The sequence below is a fragment of the Rhineura floridana genome, chromosome 6 (genome assembly GCF_030035675.1).
Source record: "Rhineura floridana isolate rRhiFlo1 chromosome 6, rRhiFlo1.hap2, whole genome shotgun sequence".
NCBI lineage: Eukaryota > Metazoa > Chordata > Lepidosauria > Squamata > Rhineuridae > Rhineura > Rhineura floridana.
Window position 1 is genome coordinate 46,917,068 of NC_084485.1, and position 23,211 is coordinate 46,940,278.

At 41.4% G+C, this 23,211-nt stretch overlaps 1 protein-coding gene across 10 annotated transcripts in view; it reads right to left on the bottom strand.

Moving 5' to 3' along the window:
- Nucleotides 1–23,211, bottom strand: part of TOX2 (TOX high mobility group box family member 2) — a 351,224-nt gene that overhangs the window by 60,285 nt on the left and 267,728 nt on the right. For 8 of the 10 annotated variants that reach the window (XM_061631668.1, XM_061631663.1, XM_061631661.1 and 5 more), the window contains one exon: nucleotides 7,118–7,357. The exons of the other annotated variants lie outside the window; for them this stretch is intronic. In XM_061631668.1, coding sequence (XP_061487652.1) covers nucleotides 7,118–7,357 — 240 coding nt within the window. The remainder of the gene's footprint in view (nucleotides 1–7,117; nucleotides 7,358–23,211) is intronic. 10 annotated transcript variants of the gene reach the window in all.

Below are 23,211 nucleotides of genomic sequence, written 5' to 3' on the forward strand. Positions count from 1 at the left end.
GATATTGGGCTGTGAGACCAATATTCCCCTCCCCCACCACAGTTGCTTCAGGGGTGAAGGGAAGGCTCCCTCTCCCTATTCCCCCTTGTTGAGTAGAGGGATTTGCAGATTATACTGTAAGGCCCCAGAAGGCTTTTCTTACCGTATAAAAGAAAGGTAAAAACCCTTATTACCTTGTTTAAGGCAGCAAGGTAAACCAAACCCATCCCACTCTCCCACTCCTTCTTGAGACAGATTTTGTTTCACCTCACCACCCCAAATTGCTGAAAAATGGTGGGAAAAACAAAAACTGGCCCAGTTCTAGTTTATATGGCAATGAAAAGCTGGGAATGTTTGATACGTAATAACTAGGGCTATGCCAAATGTTCACATTTAATTTAAAAACGAGAGTGTTCCAGTTGTTTGTCCACAAGAAAGTATGGATTTGGAGGGAGGATGAATATTCCAACGCCCTTTACTTCTACCTGAATGCCACAGGGCTATTTAAGCCCTTTTCCTCTCTCCATCTCTCACTGGGCCTCATGACTACCAGCCGTGCCTTTTTCTGCCTGATGGGCTGGCATGCGAGAGAGCCCTTTGCTGCCTGCTGTTTGTTTGTGAACAGAGCTTCTTGCCAGTATCCCAGTGCAGCCATCTGACCATGTGTAGCACGGCTAAATCAGATCCTAGCAGGACTAACTTTGGCTGTCACAAAAGTGCAGGCACCATGATGCTGCTTGGGAAGGGGCCCCAGTAGCTTCCCACAGTCACTCTCACTGTTGTCAGCCTTGTGATCAGGGCAGCCAGGCGGCCATTTCCTTGCCTTTTGACCTCTGAAAAGCCTTCAAAAGGGTGGCACTTCTTGCAGTTGCCAAATGTTTTCAAGAAACCTCCCCCTTTCAGCTCAGCCCTTCTAATAATTTAATTAATTAGTAAAATACTAAACCAAGAGCATATTGCATTCAGTAATTAAGTATTAAATTATGTGGATGTTACTTATGGAACGTACCTTTTTTAGTTCTACAACCATTAATTAAAAACTGAATCTAAAGTCATGGGTAATAAGGGGAAACAGAAAAACTGTTATTCTGTGAAAATCATGATTTCAACTGGTAAAAACTATCAGAAGAAAAATACAGGGCCAATGCCACCTATCAGTGGGGTCATGCAGCTTTGTGGATGGGTTCCCAGTTCTCCTGTTAATGGAGAAAATGCAACAGGGCTAATAGGACTAATCCAAATCAGAGAATAGATTCATGGCAATATTCCTTTGGGAATTCTTATTAAAATGTTTGGGAAGATTTGCTCTGGGGACTGACTTGTTTAGAAGCCCTGTCAAAACACACGTCTCATGCATGAGGACACAAATATCTCATGGAGTGGAATCCAATGGTGTTTCTCTGCTGACAGATGGAATGCAGTAGGGCCCCGCTTCCCGGCACTCCGTTTCCCAGCATTCCGCTAATGCGGCAGATTTCCTCCCCTCTTTTAAAGCCGCTTTTGCGGCATTTTGGCGTCATTTTCACGCAACATGCCCCATTAAAGTCAATGGGGTTCCGCTTTACGGCAATTTCTGCTTTACGGCGGGGGTCCAGAACGGAGCCGCTGTATAAGCGGGGCCCTATTGTATGTCAGTGGAACATGGGAGGGAGGCATTATCAGCAATTTCCCTACTGCACTTTCCTAACTCCACTCAGTGGGAAGGGGAATTGTTGAAAATTGTCTCCTCCCCTGCTCCACTGATTGGTAGGTTCCATCAGCGGATGGACATAGTTGGATATGATTAAGACAGTGGAAATGGCTGTGGCTGCATGCACACCATTCCTTTAAAGCACATTCAAAACACAGACACACCAAAGCACACTGGGAACTGTAATTTGTTAAGGATGCTGGGAATTGTAGCTCTGTGAGGGGTAAGCTACAGCTCTCAGAATCCTTTTGGGGGAGATATGCTTTGAACGCACTTAACACACACACCAGGGAGGGCATCCATTCCTAACATGAAAAATACAAGCCCAGATTTCAAAACCTGTATGTCTTTGTACATGCATCTGGTTCTGTACATATGAAAACACAATTATGAGAATCAGCCATAAACTGCAGTGTTGGTAGCAAGCAGAACTTTGGCAAAGATCTGCAATATCCTCTAGAGGGAATGAAGTTACCTCAGGTCATGACGTCTTCTTGCACTGTTCTTAGATTCACATATACAAGACAAACTTGGATCCTTTTACTGATGAAAGAGAACCCTCCCACAAACTGTTTTTTTTTTTTTTGGTACAATAAATATGAGAAAAGCAAACCTCTAAGTATATGTCTGCAATGTTTTTAAAGCTTGAAATTAAGAGTATAGTAGTGATTATCAATTGCATGAAGGCATGCAGAGGATAGATCAGGTTGCCATCATTGCTGAAGCTTTACTGGGCTGGTGAGATTTCACCCATCATTTGGTGTAGCCCAGACCTTAAAAGCCTTTGTAGCACAATGCATCCCTGTCATATTTGCTACTGCACTGAGTCCCTGATAACATGCCATGAACATCAAGCAATAATGGATTAAAGTTCATGCACCAGACCAGCAAACAACAATAAAAAATGGCCTTTTGTGATATCAAGTTTTTAGTGGCACTGTAAATTATGAACATGTTCAAAATGGTTTTCATGTTTTAACGAAGAAGAAACGCCAATATTTTATTCTACTGTAGAAGACCCATCCAAAACATATATTAGGATAATCTCATCAGGGTTGGCCTTAGTGAGTCTAGACAAAGGCCAGATCTGTTCTGCATGGAGGCTTTGCATCCCCTCCATACCTATTCCTTGATTGCCTATATATACTACCAGACAGATCTACCCAGCTCCGTTTTTGCTTTATTAGCATCACTACCATCTCCTGTGCTTCAACTGGCTCCTCACAGGCATAAGTACTAGTAACATCAGTTAGACCACTCAGCCATTTGCTGCTAGATTACTCCCCCCACCAAAAAAATCATTTGATTAATATAATCAATTCATTCAAAGCAACTTACAAAAACCAAAACAAAAAGGAAACCATCAGTGAAACTTAATTCAAATAGAGAGTATTACTAGCATAGCATATCCACACATCAAAAAATTAAAACAGTACACAAAGTAATTGACATTGCTTGTTCTTTTCCTCTCAGACACCAAAGACCTGTGCAAACAGAACTTTTTTTTCAGAAGAAAAACAAGAAGGGGCATTGATGGACCGTTCTGAAAGGCCATTAAAAGCCCCAGAACAAATGTCTCATCTGTCCAACGATTACAATAAGTCTTTTCCCAGAGGAAAAGACATTCCAATATCAATAAGCTAAGCTGCCTACAGTGCATTTTCATTGGACACAGAATTCTCAAGAGGGAAGGAATTTTCACTGATAACATTTTACCACTAAACAATTGATGTTTCCATTGTTGACCATGAGAACAATTCTAACTCCCATCTGGAGTGATGGGATTGAACAGACTGGCAGAGCTGCATCTGAAGCCCTGCCACTCACGTTGGCCAGGGCTGAAGAATTGTGTGTGCATGCGTTTGCATGTGGTAGTTTCATCCCATGTTTTGCTGCAACAGCCCCAAGCTTCTGACTTAGAAAAATCATACTGACTGACTGAAATTAAAAGACAGCCTTGTGATAAAGGTGTCAAAATGCAGTTCTTCTACATTACAGTGCTTTTAGGAAAACTGGGATATGATAGCAGTAGGGTTGCCAGGTTCAGGGCCTGAGACTGATCCTGTATCTTTAGGAGAAGAGAAAGTCAGCCAAGTGCAGGTGTTCTTGCAACACTGTAATGGGAAAAAACACAAGGTGGAATTCTCCTTCCCCCTGCACAACTTTTAAAGATACAGAAGACCTCTTGGAGGCTGGGCCTGGCAACCAAGAGGTCTTCTGTATCTTTAAACGTCGTGCAGAGGGAAGGGAGAATTCCACCTTGTGGTTTTTCCCATTACAATGTTGCAAAAACACTTGGCTGCACTTGGCTGACTTTCTCTTCTCCTAAAGATACAGGATCAGTCTCAGGCCCTGAGACAGCAGTCATGCTGCTGGGCAGGTAACACAAAAATAGAAAATGTTGTTTAAACCAGGGGTGAGGAACTTGTTGCCCTCCAGACATTGCTGAACAACAACTCCCAACTTTCTTGACAATCTCCTGTGTTGGTTGGGGCTGATGTTGAAGTTCAACAACATCTGGAGAACCCCAGGTTCCCCCCCCCCAGTTTGGACTAACTGCTTTTCTGCCACAGCTGAATTTTACGATTTGCTTGATATCTATACTGACTGTCTAGTGTAAGTTAACAGATCAAGAACCCTTCTTTTGGATGGCCAGATGCAAAAGAGTTCCTATTTCTTGCACAGCTGTGTGTAACAGAGGGGATTTCACCTGTGCAACCTTTTCGCAACACTGCATAACAAGTTGCACCTACCAAAATTCTTAAGAAAACTTGATCCCCAATTAAAGTGACGTTTCTTCATGAGTCACTGGACTCATAGTGTAGTTTGGATCTAAAGTGAGGAGAGGGGAGGAAGCCCCCCCTTTCTCACTGCTTTTAGCAAATGTTTGTTTCAGCACACTTCTCCCAATATGCTGTAGATAGCGTTAGCAGATAGCCAATTCCTGTTATTGTTGGAAGGGACATTTATTTCTCAGGAATATATGCTAAGTTATCCTTTATTGTTATAAGCTTAACTTTATTAGTCTTCAGAAAATGGAAATGCACAATGTAACACTCTATTCTGCACCCATTGATAGTTCCCTACAAAGATTTTAAATCAGGGGAAGGCAACCTTAGGTCCTCCAGGGGTCCTAGATGATAACTCCCATCAGTCCTAGTCAACATGGACAATGATCAGGGATTATGTGAGTTGTAATACAGAATACTGGAGGGCACCAGGTTGCCCATCTCTGTCTTTAAAGCATGAAGGAAAGAGAATACTTCAAAATACCTTCTGAATATTCCACTCTCCATCTCCTATTTACATGACTAGGTTGCTTTTGTCCAGGGCTACACTTTTTGATTATATAAAACATAAAACCCAAACCCACAGAGTGTTACAGTATTTTGTCTACTTTCATTGTCCTCCACCTTCTGCAACTTGTTCATCCAGCAAGATCTTTCTTCTTGATACAGGTGGAGGGTGGTAGCATGACCATGTGGAGCTTCTATTATGCATGGTGAGAATATTAGGCTTCATTATTTCAAAAGGGACTCCTGGGAGCTGGTCATGCTAAGGCAAAGATGTGGCTGAGGTGAGCTATGCCCTAAGGTAAAAATAGGCAGTGTACTAAGAGATCTAGTTCTGATGTAGTCATCTCAGCTTGATAAACCATGGACTACTTTGTGCCCACATGGTCTCTCCTTACTCCTCCCCTTCCCTCCATCCCTCATGTGCCTGGTTTGTAAACCAGTGTGGCATTCTCCACATGACTACAACCCTCAGAGTGTTCTCTACCCACTTTTACTACAGGGGTCAGAGCTGCTCTTGGTCTTTGTTCTTTGGCATAAGAGCCCCAACTCATTACTGGGTAGGACTGAGGACAGCCTCCTACAAACACACTGACTGTCTGACTCACCATCTTCCTTTGAGATTTCTTTCTTTCCCTTTGGTCTGTCCTGTCTACTCCCTCACCCTGCTTTCTTTGTTGCTTATAAAGCAAAAATAACTGTTGTTCTACCCATGCACTCCTTCTCGGACTGATTCTAAACAACTGGTGTGGTGGGGAGGCAAACAACCTCAGAGTACCCTCTAGCCTCATCACACTCAGGTTTTCATGGCATCCAAGGCACTACTTACAATCCAGGATATCAGCCCAGGTTCTGGTTTGATATTTTGGATTGTAAGCAGCACTTGAACCATAGTTTCCCAGTGTGGATGTCATGGGAAACTATGGCTTAACAAACTATATCTTCCTCAAAGCTGGGATGGAAAGGGAGGGGCAAGGAGGGAGCCACATAAGGCCCATTCTTGGTGTGAGAAACTATAGTTTATCCAATAAACCATACACTCTGATCATTATATATGAACCAGGTCAGAGAGTCCAAAGAACCCGAATGTTAAAATAACTCTGATTATCATCTCTGGGAAATGTATTGCACAATTTGTCCCCCACACTTTTTACTGGTAACAACAGTTCTACTCTGATTAGCACACACAATGAAACATCAAAATCATAAAAAGAACTGACATGATCCAGCCTAGATTAAGCACTTTGGTGCACCACAGATTACAACTGAAATTAAAGTGCTTAATTTATAAAAGATCATGCCCAATGTGTAATATATTAGAGGATGGCTACATATATTGTGTAGATAAATGCTACTGTAGATTTGTTTCTCTACAAATGTGCAATAAAAGCAAGGGTTTGAGGACTGGATATGCATGACTTAACAGTCCAAAATACGAAGAGGGTTTTCATCTTACAGAATTCTTCTATGTTACATATACTCTGTCCATTTGTCTACTCAGTAACACCAATACATTCAGCAGAATCTATTGACTACTAGCCAAAGCAGAATAGTAAGAATTTCCCCTGAAGCCTAATGTATCTGAGTTAAAATATAGTGGAAGCTTTCTCTGTTATTTCATTCTGGGTGACGAGGTGGCAAACTACGCAAGTGAAACCCCAGCTGGATATTGTGTTTTCCCATTTTCTCTCTCCAAACAAATATGAGAACTTTGCTTCTACAGAAAAAATGTTTGCAACTGGCAAAAATGGTGTGTGTGAGTATACTAAGCTATGCATTTATTGTCACTGTCCTAACCTGGGAGGACAGTACAAAATGATATATTTGGCATCTTCAGCAAGACAAAAAAGATTTAGGGGGAAAAGTCTTTTTCTGAATTAGCTGCCTTAATTATTCTATTTATTATATGCATCAATATACCACTACTGTGCTTGATATAATTTGCAAAGCTGACATGTGTTTCCATTTCTTAGCTTAGAAAATTCTTGGTAGACAGCCTTAGTTGGTTATAGAAAAAGTCTCTCTCTTCCCCTCTTGTCTCTCTGAAGGAAATCAAAATGTCTTTGCTCTGACTGCTGCACATTACTTCCGCCATTGCAGGCTGGCTGCCACTGTCAAACTGTATGTCTGTCAAAACAGGCATGGCTGCACGTACCTTATAATGTGACTCTGTCTCCTCTTCCTGAGCAGAACTGGAGGGAGATGGTGTAGCAGATTTGCTTCCAGGGGGTGATGGGGAACCATGGGTAACACCGCTCCTCAAACCCATCTGAGAAATCAGCTGTGACTGGCTGAGGGCGCTCATGTGACCGGTTAACATCCCTGGTCGATTGATCAGGGGAACTTGATGGTTGGACTCATAGGAAGTGGCGTCTGAGTGGACCATCTCCTGGATCTGAGTTAGGAGAATATTACTTTTTAATTAAAATTGTATTGTATTTATTGTCTTACAAAAGTTATGTTATGATGCAAGCTGGCCATGGTTCTTACCAGGAAGTTAATCACCTGGCAAAAATTAATCTATTCCATGCCGGGGAAAAGTTACTCCTAGTTTAAAGCATTAAGATCTTTCTTCAATTATTTTCTATTGTCAGAACTGTTCCATTACACAGACACTGCACTGGGTTACACATCTTTGTTTTCATTTTATTTTCAATTTGGAGAACATTCAGCAACATATTTATGGTCGTCAAATAAAAATGTATGCTACATAACTAACATTAATATGGAACTTAGGGTATCCTAAAAGGCTGGCAATCCATGAGATCCAAATACCATACACTACAAGTAGCGCTGTAATGACAGATTGGCTGCCATGCTCCTCTAACAGTAATCAGCAGGTTGTTGAACTGGGATACATCAGGTGTTTTCTGGGACGATGCAAAACCAAAATGTGGCAGCACAGGGCAGCAGGCTTGCCAATTGTGCCCTTATTGTTTCCTTTTCAAATGGCGACACCAATTTTTGGTTTGTCATTTTACCATTCCATCCCCACCGCAGGGAAATTAAATCAGTCTTTTTATGTTAAAAAGCCAGTCAAAACATGTGATTGTACCATCAAAACAGCAAAAATGCAGGACTCTCTTCTTGAATTATTAATCAAAATGACGAGATGGAAACCCCAAATTTGGGCCCAAAGGACCACAGAATATTCTGTAGTAACAGAGTGTCAAACGTGATGTAGCAGAACAGTCAAGTCTGTTTTCTCAGTTTTGAGTTGATATTTACAAAATTTGAAAATGGTGATTCTAAACTTGCCGAACGTGATTTGACAACAGAAAGTGACAGAGGGCTGGAAAGGAGTTCCCAAATCATGGGGCAGAAAAAGAGAAATGGCAAATTCAATTTAAAGAATAAAAGTTACCTAAATAATAATTTTCAGAATGTATATTCTCTTAATTATTTTTATTGAAGACCATATTCACTAATAATAATGTCAATGCTAATATTAATTTTAAAAATAACTTAATTCATTTAACACATGGTTTTAATTAGTAAAATGAACAAGCCTTCAAATATGCTTTGAAGAATTAAAAAACAACACCCCTTCTCAAATTTGGAATTTTGGACCCATGCAGAGAATCTATTCACCTATGCAAATACAACCTGCAATATTTAATATTTAAACATGGGGCCATTTTTTAAAATTGAAAACTGCAGCGAAAGACTACCAAGGGCACTAGCACTTAAATTGCCTGAGGCTAATCTGTCTGAAATCAACATTTTTTTAAAAAATGTTCTCACTGGCAGCCATGCTTTGTTGGTACCAGATAGGAGAAAAAGAAAGTTAGAAGTTATACACCATTCAATTTCAGGGTTGTCTCTTGCTGGTTGGCTTGGGAACAAACCTGTTCTACATCCAGAATACTCAATATTTGCTCATTCTGGCATTTCCTGCAATCCATTTGAAACAACTGGTACTGTTCACTATTACAGAAAGTATACCAGATCAAAGATCACATCTTTCCTTTTCCTAGTAAGCTCTATTGTCCTATTTAAAGTCTTCTGCATTCCTCCTTGCTCCTATTCCCCTCTGTCTTGACTCCTGGTTTTCATCTTCCTCATGCTCTACCATTATATCTCCTTTCTACCACATAAGCCTACCACTTTCCTCTGACTCCTTCCTGCTTTCAATCATGCCATTGTTCTCCCTATTCTAAAACAAAACAGAACAGAACAAAAACCAGTCTCTCAATGCATCATGTCTCTCCAGGTCCCATCAATTCCTATCCTTTACCTCCAAATATCTGGAACATGGATGCTTAATCTCACTGCTTGACTTTCAGTCCTCCAGCTCCTCTCTTATCTCGCAATCGCTGCAGATCTTTTCACTGCCAAATCCAAAAATCTGCTTCCACTGATACAGTTGATCATCTTTCCCTGCTTGACTCCCTTTCATGCCCTAGGGTTCCATGACACTGTCTTCAGCTGGTTATCTTCCTGCCAGTTTAAATACTCACTCAAAATTTCTACAGATGAAAGCTCTTCTCTGCTTTCTTCCTTTTTGTTTGGGTCACACAGGGACCTGTTCTTCATCCTCTGATCTTCAGAAAAATCTACACTGTTCCTGAATGACTCCATCAAATCATGTGGCTTTTATTTTGCTGCTGCTGCTGCTGCTGCTGCTGCTGCTGCTACTACTACCACCACTACCAGTGCTTTTTTGGCAAAAAATGTGGTGCCAGTACTGTTGCCTTGATAAAAGTACCATGGGTGCCAGCACAAATAACTGACATGGGCAGCAAAAAAAGAGGTGCTGGTACTCTATACCAATGAGTACTGTCACACACAAAAAAGCCCTGACTACTACAAAGAATTGATGAGGTCACCCAGGCCCAGAGACAGTTCATTAGGAGAAGAGTACTGATGACACCCACTCTCTACTCTAGAATTTTCTCTCTCCATTTGAATCCTGCATCTCTAACTGCTTGTCTGACATATCCACTTGTATATTTGATTGTTGTCTCAAGCTCAACATGTCCAAGGCCAAACTTCTCATCTTATCTTTCTCCCAAGCCCTTCTTTCCACTGACAAGTAACATCATCATCCACTTATTTGAACATTCATGAAGCCTTGGATTTATCTTGGACTCTTCTCTCCCTTTTGCTCCCTATAGTCAAGTCCACTGCCAAGTCACATTACTTCTTCCTTTACAACAGAACCCCCCCACTTGCCAATCACCTGACATCACTATGATGACAAGAGACCCATTCACATGACATCATATGTGGGGTGGGTGTACGGCATAATAAACAGCCTCACAGGCCAAATTGGGACCCCTCCTGAGCTTAATCAGGCCTGTGGGTTGGAGGTTCCCCACCATTGTTCATCAACATGGTTCTCACTCTCTGCCCCCTTGCAGTTTGATCACCTCTTGTCTTGACTACTGCAATCTTCTGATTTCTAGGCTTCTATTGTCACACCTTGACCACCTTCACTTCTATTCATACATCTGCTGGCAAAATCATTCACGTCATTCACAGCTGCCTCCCAGAAAACCTTCATGACAACACTTCTCTCTATTACTTCTCAGGAGCCACCTCTTTTATGGAGTCTGTAGCACAACCTTTTAATCATCATCCTCTACTGCAGGGATGGGAGACTTGTGTCCCTTCACATATTGTTGGACTAAAACTCCCATCATCCTTCACCACTGGCCATGGTGGCTGGGACTGATAGAAGCTGGAGTTCAACAACATCTGGTGAAGCATAAGTGCCCCATCCCTAAATGCATATACTGTAGGTCCCCTGTTCCCCCATCACCTTCCCTGTGCATTATATATTTTATTTTATATACATCCCACCTTTGTTCCATCATGGAACCAAAGGCAGTGTACATGTGGCTCCCAGGCAGTCATCCATCCAGGCACTGACCAGAGACAAATCTGTTTAGCTTCAGCAAGGTGATTCAGACCATACCCTGGGACCCTGTGTAGATTTTTTCAATTCTAAGCTCTCTGGAACAAAGTCCTTTGTAAAGCACCATGCTCTTCTGTAAAGGACCATACATGTTGATGGTGGTATATAACTAAATATTCTTCTCCATAACAACCCTTCCCCACTCCCATTTATCTGGTTTCTTAGAAAGTTCCCCATGTTTTAATAATTTAAACAGAATAGCAAAACTGGGGAGAAATAGCTTAGTTTAGTATCATTTTGAGATAAGATTCCAGAACTCTGCTGAGTCATAATCCCATCTAGAGATGTGAAGGCCCGGGGGGGGGGACAGAAAAATTCATGGGGAGAAAGTGTATTTTTCTGTTTTTTCCCCAGGCCTTCACATCTCTAATCCCATCACAAGATTGCTTCCTTCAAAATTTGTGAAATTATGCATTTACAAAAATATTGATATTTTCAAAATTTATTGGGGGTTTATGTCTCCTGGGAGTCAAGGGTCAGCTAAAGATCACCTCCACAGTGAGTGGCTCAGGGGTTACGTGCCCTGCCACCTGTGCAGTCATGGGCAAGCTGCATAGTCTCAAGGAGCCCAGTTGCCCCCCAGCTAGCAGTTGCGGACAAGGAAGGGGCTGGCTTGTGCAGCTGTGGCAAGCTGAGCAGGCCATAGCCAGCTGGGGAGGACTATCCCCAGAGGGAGGCAATGGTAAACCCCCTCTGAATACCGCTTACCGTGAGGGTAGCCATAAGTTGGGATCAACTTGAAGGCAGTCCATTTCCATTTTGTTTGATTGTACACATTAAAAAATTACAATCTGAGCATGTAGTTTTGTGAAGTGAAAACATGTATATACAAGAACTATATGAAGTTTAGGACTGCAGCAGTGAGGGACAAAACACAATGAAATGAAACGTGACAATAGCATTAGCCAGAACGTACCTTTAGAAAGTGATATTATAAAGTGTAGAATCTAACTTTTAAATTAACAGATTGCCATTTGGCCATGTTAAAGGTAGCCTGGCCTGTTTAATTGTTTGAGGAACATGGAGGTAATAAATTAGACCACATTCTGAGATTTCATATTTATTCTACCACATATTAACTTTCCGTATTTTATCTGCATCCAAGTAGATATAGATAGGGTTGAAACCAATGACGTAATGAACAGAACAGCATCTGCTCATGCACTAAGTCTTCCTGTCCATCTCGTTCCCCTGTGTGCACATTCCCCAAATCTGCTGTGGAGATCTGGGGGACCCCCAGAGCAGATTGGGGGGACATGAGGGGGAGGAGGAGTTCCATTACATGACCAGAAGTTGTTCTGTTCACACAATGACTTTGCTGGCTACATGCCATCCTACTTAGACATACATTCTTCTAATTCCACACCATGACCACCGTGTTTGAATCCAAGATAGTCAGAAAACTGAGCAAACTGCCGATCTTGAAAAGGTGGTCCATTGTCACTTTTGTACAATAGCCGGCATGCCATAAGATGAAAAAAATATTATCTAACTTGGAGAATACAGCATTTGTTGAAGTAGCGGTGACCATATCTACCTCTGGATAATGGCTATAGTCATCAATAACTGCCAAAAGATGTCCTCAATTAGGGAGGTCACAGAAATCAATACTTAACTTCCACCCATGGTGATGGAGGATGGGGGGAATCATGCAGAGGTGCAGAGGGATTCTGTGGAACTGCTGTTTGGCACAGTGTGCAAGACTTTACATGTTGTTCAGTAAAATTATCAATCTCAGGGAACCACATTTTCTCTTTCAACAGAGCTTTGGTTTTAACTACTCCTTGGTGACCTTCATGTGCCAAATCCATAGTGAATGTGACAGGGAATTTTGTAGTTCGTTGGACTGGGGGTCCTTGAGCAAAATCGAAGAATGCAGGCTTGCAGCAAAAAGGTAGGGCTTTATTGGATGACAAGCGTACACTTGGTCAGTCTCCCTCTTAGTGAGTGGAGAACTGCCACATGGCACTGGTTGCCTGGGGTTTTTATACATTTCAGGACAAAGGCTTTGGCATATACCAATCAGGAGGTTACGCATCAGTATAACATAGGCATTACAGTATTACACAGGCATTTACACATGTATTGCATAGGCATTGCACAGGTATAGTACTTTCTGCATCATGTTCTGGTGAATTTGGCAATGTTCAGTACTTCACATAAAAATACAATTTCACTGTGAGCTAACCATTCCAGCTAATGCAATCCTTCCCACGTCTTGGAGGCTACAGAGTGTCTATTCAGTGTTACCATAATTGTTTAGAGTTCTAGCTGTTCCATACAAACCAAAACAGTCAAGGAAGACAGCTCCAAGAAGAAAAGGGTTCTGGCTAACTACTAAACTTATTAAATGTTAAACTAAATTATTAAAATGTTATAAACCTTTATAGCTTTATAAAATAATATTTTTGCTTATTGTTTGTATATAAAGAATTTCCCCAACAAATGTGGAATAACCACATGAGTGCCACAAGGAAGGAGGTCATTCTCTGTAACAGTAAGTTCACTCTTTATGCTAGCAAAGGACTGGATGATTGCTTTGGCTTCTGAAGTCAAATGTGCTAGATTATTCAGAAGATTTTTCCACCAGCCATTGTGGACAGTATTGATTATTGTCTGGAGCAGGGCCGGCCCCAGGCATGCCCCGGGCCCTGGTACACACATGCACACCCCACCTATCTACCTATCAGGCAGGCGGAGGAGCGGGAGGTTGGGCGGAAGGGAAGGAGGGCGAGCGAGCGAGTGAGGGCGAGCGAGCGAGTGAGGGCGAGCAGCTCCCTCCCTGCGATCCATGGCGGCAAACTGGTGGTTTAAATGATGGATTGTTAAACATGGGCTCAACAGGTTTGTGATCAGTTATGATTGTGAATGGGCATCCATATATGTTTAAATGAAAGTGAGAGTATGCCCAGAATATGGCAAGAGGTTCTCTTTCTGTCTGAGAATGCTGGCATATGCAGCAGTAGAAACATGGCCATCTTTATTCATTTGCATGAGTACAGCTCCAAGGCCAACAGGGCTGGCATCCACCAAAAGTTATGTTCTCTTGCCTGGATCAAAGTATCTCATAACTACATCACTTACAAGTGCATTTTTTAACTCAACAAAAGCAGTTTGATGTTTTTCTGACCATTCCCATGCTTGAGGGGTTTTTTTGTAAGATCCCAGAGAGGCTGTGAGATTGTGGCCAGCTTTGGTATAAATTGACCACAATAGTTTGCAAGGCCTAACAGGCTGTGAACCTCAGCAGAATAGTAGGTATAGCAGCATTATGTATAGCTATTACTTTTTTGGGAATCAGCTGAAATGTAACCAAAAAATTCCAAAGTAGGTTTTTTAACTCATATTTGCTTTGGTTTAGTTTCAGGTTCTCCTCACACATTTGTTTTAAGACTGCTTCAAGCAGATTATCATGGTCTTCTGATATGGAACCAAATACCAAAATGTTATCCCTTACATTAAGAACTCCTGGGAGTCTAGCTAAAACTTCATATATGGTATTCTGAAATATTTCTGCAGCTGAAGAAATATCAAAACTGAGGTGGTTGTAGCGATGAAGACCGACATGAGTTGAAAAGGTTGTTATGTACCTGGATTCTAGATGGAGCTCCAGATGATGATAGCCAGCTATAAGGTCAAGGTTTGAGAAGAATGTTGCTCCATTCAAGTCTGCAGAGATGTCATCCATAGTAGGAGTAATGTGCCTCTGTCTCTTAATGGCTTGGTTAGGGAGGCGCATGTCCACACAAATCTGGATTTAGCCTGGTTGCTTAGGCGTTTGAACCACTACTATTGGAGAGACACAAGAGGCAGGACCTTCTACTCGCTCAATAATCTCAAGCTCTTCTAGATATTCATTCCTCTTCAACTAGTTTTCTGATGTGGAAGGGAATATGCCTGTGTGGTAGGCTCACTGGCTGAACAGTGTCATCAATGGTACTTCTTTTCTTTTTAGCTTTCCAATTTCTTCAGACATTTCTTCATGAATTTAGAGGGTTCGAGTCAGCCTGTCAACATGTATATATTGGATAATCTTAATCAGTCCTAGTTTACTGGCTGTCTTGTAACTAAGCAATGTATCACTACCATGAACTACCACATACGCTGCGCTTGTTACAGATATGCCCTTGAAGGCAAGGTGGGCTCGGAACATGCCAAATACTGATAATAGTTCTGGACTTCCATAGGCGTGTATCTTTACTGCTGTGTTCTGTAGCAGTGGCTTCATACCACAATGAGCCATCGCATTCTCAGATGCATCAGTGTCAATTAAAACTTCAGTCTTATGTCCTTGTATGAAAATGTGACAACGTGGCTGACAAATCCAGTTGGAAGTACTTGTTTGTGTGGAGCACACTGTGTAAACATATTTGTCCTCCTCTTCTGGTGGTTCAACCTGAACAGCATTTGCTTTGCTTTGGTTGTAACTATGTGGTTGAAACCATGATGACCTGCAGACCCTTGAGTAGTGATTTCTTTTTCCACAATTGTGGCAAATTGTGCCTCTGGCTGGGTAATTGCCTCTGTGGAGGTAGGATCCTCCACAGTTGTAGCAAGTTGCCTGAGCTGACTTCAAAGACATTTGCTGTGCTTTGGAAGATTTGCTTCATGTTGGAACATTTCCGGAGTGCATATGCAGTTTCTGTAGAGAGGCTCTTTTTCTCAATTCGTATGGCATATCTTTCAGACATTTCATCTGCCCAAGCAGTGTCTAGCACTTTGGCAAGGGTCATCTGGCGCTCACGTAAAATTTGCCCCAGAGTTTTGCTAAAGAGCAACCTTGTATTATTATTTGTGTCCTTATCTCAAGATCTGTTTCTGCAAATTTACATGACTGTGCAAGGTGGTGTAAATGGGTATAATAATCATCAGTACGTTCATCTTCATTTTGATGAACTTGTCAAAACGTATACTGTTCAAAGTCTATATTTTTGTATGGTTTAAAATACTAGCACTAGCTTTGCTTTTTCATAATTATCACTGTCTCCTGTGTCAGGTTATGTTTTGAAAATTTGGTGTCCTTCACTCCCAGCAAAATGTAGTAACGTTGCCCTTTTCATGGTAGGGTCATTTTGTTTCATCATGAGAACTAAATTTTCCACATGTTCAAGCCACAGTTCATATCTAGACTCCAATGTATAGTGAGATTCATGCACAGGAAATTCAGGAAAAGTTGGGAACATGTTGAAGGCAGGATCCAAACTGGCAGAATTATGGAGAATTAGAATATCCTGCATTTTTGAATGAAGGTCTTTTGGGGGGGATGCACTGAAAATGGTTGCTGTCACCTCTCTTCATGCAGGACTAAGAGGCAAGTCTTGGTGTGTGTTGACACACTATGCCCAAAATTCTGTTGTAAAGCGGCTCTCAGGGTGATTCTGTTATTTGTTAGGACTAAGTAATGTGGATTCCTTTTTCCAGAGGCCTGATGAATTATCTCATATATAAACCTCACAGAGTGAAAAAAAAACTCTATACCTTGGTGCTTGACAAAAAAAAAAATTATCTCACAGTTCCTGTTATTTTCTGTGTCTTCTTTGTTTTGTTCCCACTAGTAGCATTCGTCACCAGTAGGGTTGCCAGGTCAGAAGTATTCCAAACCCTGAGATTTCAGGGGCAGGCCCTAGTGATGTCATAGGGGTGGACCCTAGTGATGTCACAGGATAGGCCCAAGTAATGACATTATGACATATTAAGCATCAATCACAGTTGCTTGGAACATATCATTCAAACAAAAACATTTCTCTGATTGGAAATTAAGATAGAAATCTTAGCTAAAATATGGTGTTCCCAGGTCCAGCTGAAGTGACAGAATCATTCCTTCTCATCTGCTTGGAGAGCCTGGATAGGGAATATTTAATCTAGTCTACTTGCTTCTGGCAAGCAGGGTTTAAGTGCCCTCAGGCCAGGCCAGTCACCACAAGGCCATTGTAAGAAGAAGGGAGCCTAGTGTTGTGGAGATGTTAGATGGGAGCACTCAGGAGTAAAGACTGATTCCCCTAAAGACTGAAATTCTTAACACACTTACTAAGGGACTACGCCCCACAGAACTCAATAGGACTTACGTCTGAGTAGATAGAATCATAGAATAGTAGAGTTGGAAGGGGCCTACAAGACCATCAAGTCCAACCCCCTGCTCAATGCAGGAATCCAAATCAAAGCATTCCCAACAGATGGCTGTCCAGCTGCCTCTTGAATGCCTCCAGTGTCGGAGAGCCCACTACCTCTCTAGGTAATTGGTTCCATTGTTGTATGGCTCTAACAGTTAGGAAGTTTTTCCTGATGTCCAGTCGAAATCTGGCTTCCTGCAACTTGAGCCCATTATTCCATGACCTGCACTCGGGAAGATCGAGAAGAGATCCCGGCCCTCCTCTATGTGACAACCTTTCATGTACTTGAAGAGTGCTATCATATCTCCCCTCACTCTTCTCTTCTCCAGGCTAAACATGCCCAGTTCTTTCAGTCTGCCCTCATAGGGCTTTGTTTCCAGTCCCCTGATCATCTTTGTTGCCCTCCTCTGAACCCATTCCAGTTTGTCTTTGCATCCTTCTTGAAGTGTGGAGACCAGAACTGGATGCAGTATTCAAGATGAGGCCTAACTAGTGCTGAATAGAGGGGAACTAATACTTCACGAGATTTGGAAACTATACTTCTGTTAATGCAGCCTAATATAGCATTTGCCTTTTTTGCAGCCACATCACACTGTTGGCTCATATTCAGCTTGTGATCAATGACAATTCCAAGATCCTTCTCACATGTCATACTGCTGAGCCAAGTATCCCTCATCTTATAACTGTGCATTTGGTTTCTTTTTCCTAAGTGTAGAACTTTGCATTTATCCCTGTTGAATTTCATTCTGTTGTTTTCAGCCCAATCCTCCAGCCTATCAAGGTCCCTTTGAATTTTGTTTCTGTCTTCCATGGTATTAGCTATGCCCCCCAACTTTGTATCATCTGCAAATTTGATAAGCATGCTTTCTATCTCCTCATCCAAGTTGTTAATAAAAATGTTAAAGAGCACTGGGCCCAGGACCGAGCCCTGTGGTACCCCACTCGTTACTTCCGCCCAGTTTGAGAAGGAACCATTGATAAGCACTCTTTGAGTATGATTCTGGAGCCAACTGTGGATCCATCTAATAGTTGTTCCATCCAGCCCACATTTAGCTAGCTTGCTAATCATAATATCATGGGGCACTTTGTCAAAAGCGTTGCTGAAGTCGAGTTATATTATGTTCACAGCATTCCCACAGTCTACAAGGGAGGTTACCCGATCAAAAAATGAGATGAGATTAGTTTGGCAGGATTTGTTCTTCATAAATCCATGTTGGCTCCTAGTAATCACTGCATTGCTTTCAAGGTGTTTACAGACTGACTGCTTTATAATCTGCTCCAGAATTTTTCCAGGGATTGATGTCAGGCTGACTGGTCTGGACTTCCTCGGTTCCTCCTTCTTGCCCTTTTTGAAGATAGGGACAACATCAGCTCTCCTCCAGTCATCTGGCACTTCACCGATCCGCCATGATTTCACAAAGATAATAGAGAGCGGTTCTGAGAGTTCTTCAGCCAGTTCCTTCAATACTCTAGGATGCAGTTTATCGGGCCCTGCCGATTTGAACTCATTCAAAGTGATTAGGTATTCCTTGACTGTTTGTCTATCAATCTCAATCTCCAATCCTGCCCCTTCTACTTCATGTTTCCCGGGAGGGTCATAGGCCCTTTTTTGGGAGAAAACTGAGCCAAAGTAGGAATTGAGCACTTCTGCCTTTTCTTTGTCATCTGTTATCATTTTGCCATCCTCATTGAGTAGCTGTGCCACCATTTATTTTCTCTGTCTTTTACTATGGACGTACCTGAAGAAAGCTTTTTTGTTGCTTTTAGCATCCCTCGCTAGCCTCAGCTCATTCTCAGCTTTAGCCTTCCTGACACCATCCCTGCAATTCCGTGATACCTGTCTGTACTCTTCCTTTGTGGCCTGGCCTTCTTTCCACTTCCTGTACGTGTCCTTTTTTGTTTTCAGGTCATCTCTAAGTTTTTTGTGAAGCCACATTGGCTTCTTCGCTGTTTCCCCCCTTTTTTCCTTGTTGGAATTGCTTCCATTGCGCTTTTAGAACTTCCTTTTTTAGAAACTCCCACCCATCTTCGACTCCTTTTCCATTAGGGTCGCTTGCCATGGAACTGTACTTACAATTGTCCTGAGTTTATTAAAATCAGCTTTCCTGAAGTCCAGGGTGCGCGTATGGCTACTCTCAGCTTTTGCTTCTGTTAAAATCAAGAATTCAAGTATGGTGTGGTCACTTTCCCCCAGAGTTCCTGTAACTGCCACTTCATCCACCAAATCATCTCTATTGGTTAGAATCAAGTCAAGAATAGCTGATCCTCTGGTTGCTTCCTCCACTTTCTGTAGGAGGAAGTTATCTGCAACACAAGTCAGAAATTTCTAGGAGGGGGCGTGTTTGGCAGAATTTGTGTCCCAAGAGATATCGGGATAATTGAAATCCCCCATTACTACTACATCATGTCTCCTCGAAACATTGGCAATTTGCTTTTCAAAAGTTACATTCTCATCTTCTCCTTGATTGAGTGGTCGGTAGTAGACTCCAAGCACCACATTCCTTTTATTACTTGCCCCATTAATTTTAATCCAGATACTCTCGGTGGAGCTACCAAGCTCATCTTCCTGTATTTCTGTGCAGGGATATATATTTTTAACATATAGCGCAACTCCACCTCCCTTTTTATTCCTTCTGTTCTTCTTGAACAAGTTGTATCCTTCAACTGCTGTATTCCAGTCATGGGAGTCATCCCACCAAGTTTCAGTTATACCTACCAAGTCGTAATTGCCCTCCTGTATTATGAGTTCAAGTTCGTCCTGCTTGTTTCCCATGCTCTGCGCATTAGTATACAGACATCAAAGACCATGTGATTTATGGCTTGGCTTCCTTACTTCATTTTTCTGAGGGCTGTTACTGGGCCCTATTAGAGCCGATCTCTTTGGTCCCGCTACTGTGCATAAGCCTTCATCAGTCGTTACCACCAAGTTTGCATCTCCCTCCCCTTTAGGATTCAGTTTAAAGCCCTCCTGATGAACTTCTCATGGTTTGGATTGTTCTGTTAGTAAGGCTTTACTAGGGATCCTCTGCAAAGAAATTCATATCCATGTACGGTTGCTAACCCCGTGCCCCTACCTTTTAACATGGCTGCTCCAAATTCCTTTACAGTCTTGACCCTTCACTTCCAAAAGAGGTTTGAGAAATGCCTACCCTATGGGCTGCTATGAACTCACTTTGACAGCCAACCCAATTCCAGTGAAACAATTGACAGAGATAAAACACACATGGTTTGGTCTACTATCATAGGCAGTATCTTGGGAACAACAATTGCAGCCACACTTTCCAGTATATGAATTCTCTTTTACCACTATTGGCCAAGAAACAAACCATCATGCAACCAACAAGCTATATCATCAGTGGGTTTAAGGGGGTTGAGCTGAGTGCATGGAACCACTGTTGTTGTTTCTATGACTGTAAGGGAGTGAGGTTAAAGGTAAATGAAACGCAAATAAAAAAACCCAGTGATGATTTCCTAAATGCAATACCATACCAACCACAACAAGATTCCTATGAGTAAGGCAGAAAACTCAGCATCCCACAACCAGTCACAATTCCTAACCAAAAACCAAAACTAAGAAAATCCTGGCAATCAGTCAGCCAAGGTCACAGAAATCCGTATGCAGCACAACCTGACATAGGGGCTGCAGTTAGTGTAGAATGCTGAGGCATGATTGCCAACATGAGTGAGACCCTATCAGCACATAATACCTCTGCTCTGAAATCTGCACTCTTTGCCGATTTGCTACCAGGCCAAATTCAAGGTGTGCTTTCCATGTTACGGGTGCCACATAGTACTTGTTCTGCTCTTGTAAGAAACTGATCCTTTAGTGTGGCAGCACCTGTTCTTTGGAACTCTCTGCCTATTGACATTAGGCAGGCCTTTTCATTGTATTCTTTTTGGCATCAGCTAAAAACACATTTTTAGGAAAGTCTACCCAGCCATGTAGAAGCTATTATTTTTTTTTATCTGTTTTTAACTCACTGTTGGTTTTATTATTTTGAATGTTTTTAAATACCTGTCTTTAACTGTTTTTGCCAATAATTGTATTGTTTTAATTCTTTCTGTAAACTGCTTTTTTTTTTAACAACAAAGTGGTATATAAATGCTGTAAATAAAATACATATATAAGTGTTGGAGTCATTGTGGATCTTGGATCTCTTTCCTCTTTCAAGACCAAAGCAATCTGCCTTATATTGAGTAAGGCCATTTGGCACCATCTAGCTCAGTACTAATGACATGGACTAGAATCGGCTTTCCAGGATTCCAGGCAATAGTCTTTACCAGTGACTGAATTTTGGACCTTTGCATGCATAGCATGTGCCCTACCACTGAACTATAGCCCTTCCTCTATTTAAAAAAGTATCTTCTAAAATTGTTCTTTTCAGTTCACTAATGAATGCACATCATACCTAGGGCAGATCCACACCATTCATTTAAAGCACATTCAACATACATTTGAAGCACATGAATCCTATCACAGAATCATGGGAACTGTAGTTTGCAAAGCGTGGTGGGAACAACAAGTGTGATGGAGAAACTACACTTCCCAGGATTCTTTGGGGTAAGTCATGCACTTTAAATGTGAGTTGGATGTGCTTTAAATGTATTGTATGGATCTACTTCATCAACTTTGCCTGCATGTCAATCATTTTAATTAATGTTTTTAAATGGAAATCAATTACAAAGTTTACTGGGAGATCATGGGCTAATTACCATCTCTTAGCCAAATCTGCCCTCAGGATGCAAACAACAGAGGGGGACCATGACCTCCCCAAGGAAGAAGGGCACACTTAAAATGCAGAGGAAACAATGCACAACTATAGTGTGAAATCAGATACTTATTGGGACATAGTATGAAGAAATATTTATATAAGCATGACTGTCAAAGACGTTTATTATTTGCACAACCTGTAAAGATGTTTATAGTGCAATCCTATCCATGTTTACTCAGAAGCCAGTCCCAATGCATTCAATGGGGCTTACTCAAACAGGGAAGTGTGCACAGCACTGCAACCTCAAGTGATAAGGAGTTTCACTCACCCGACCCAAAATTCAGAATCATGCCACTTTAAGCTGTTTTGCAATTGTTTATACTTGTTTTTATGGTTATTGGATTTTAAATGGATTTAGTTCTTGTGAGCTGGCTTGGTTTCCAACTGGCAGCCCTACCTCACAGAGTTGTTGGAAAGACTCCATATAAAAAATTCATACACCCCATATAATAGTTTATTGTCAAAATAAACTGTTGGTCATTGCAGAACATTTTTTTTAAAAAAAAACCAGTATTAGTTTCCTACAAAATAAAAGCAGTGACAAAGCAGTGACACCTAAGTAAGCCCTGCCTAATTGCTTTAAAAATAGGATTGGAGGAGGAGAGACAGATTTACAACACAAACACAATCCTTTGCTATGTTCATTCACAAGTCCCATTGATTTAGAGCACAATTCTAACCATGTCTACTCAAAAGTAAGTCCTAGTGAATTCGATGGGGTTTACTCATGGAATGTAGGATTAGAATTGCAGCTTTACTCCCAGAAAAGTGAGTATAGAATTAAAGCTTCATATTGGGAAGGTTTTCAAAACAGGCTATGAATTAGACATATAAACTCACGTCTTCAACAGCCCACGAAAATTTAACTTGTTTGACTCCTCATAATTAGAAAAGTATAACATACTGTAATGGCATCATAAGCTGTAAGTACACCTTTTTAAAATTTCTGTTCAAAAATTGTTTGAAATATAAAATGTGTAATATGCTATTTTTGCAAGTAATTTAAAAAAATCCTGCATGTACATGTTATTATAAACATAACTGAAATTGTTTATTTGCATGCCTACCAAGTTCCTGCTGTGATTTTTTGTTCTAGCTCTCCTGCACACACAGAGAAAGGGACTTTTGCTACTTCTGAAAGCTATAAACTTACTCAATTTATGAGATTTTCAGACAAGCAGGAAAAGGCAACAGTTTCCTGGACTTGCAAATGTTTCTAGCTATTGCCTGGAGTTCAACAAATTCCTTGTCAATCACAGCCCTGACTTCAGTTATTGGCTACAAACCTGAATGCGCGGGGTTAGGGCTCATTTAACAGAAGCTCATGTAACATAAGTTGAAGGGGGGGCCTGACGCTTTGGTGTATGTCTCTTGAACCAGACCACCTAGAAACTTTTTTTTTAAATGGAAGCTGAGAGTCTGGAGATTGGAGTGACTCACCCAAAGA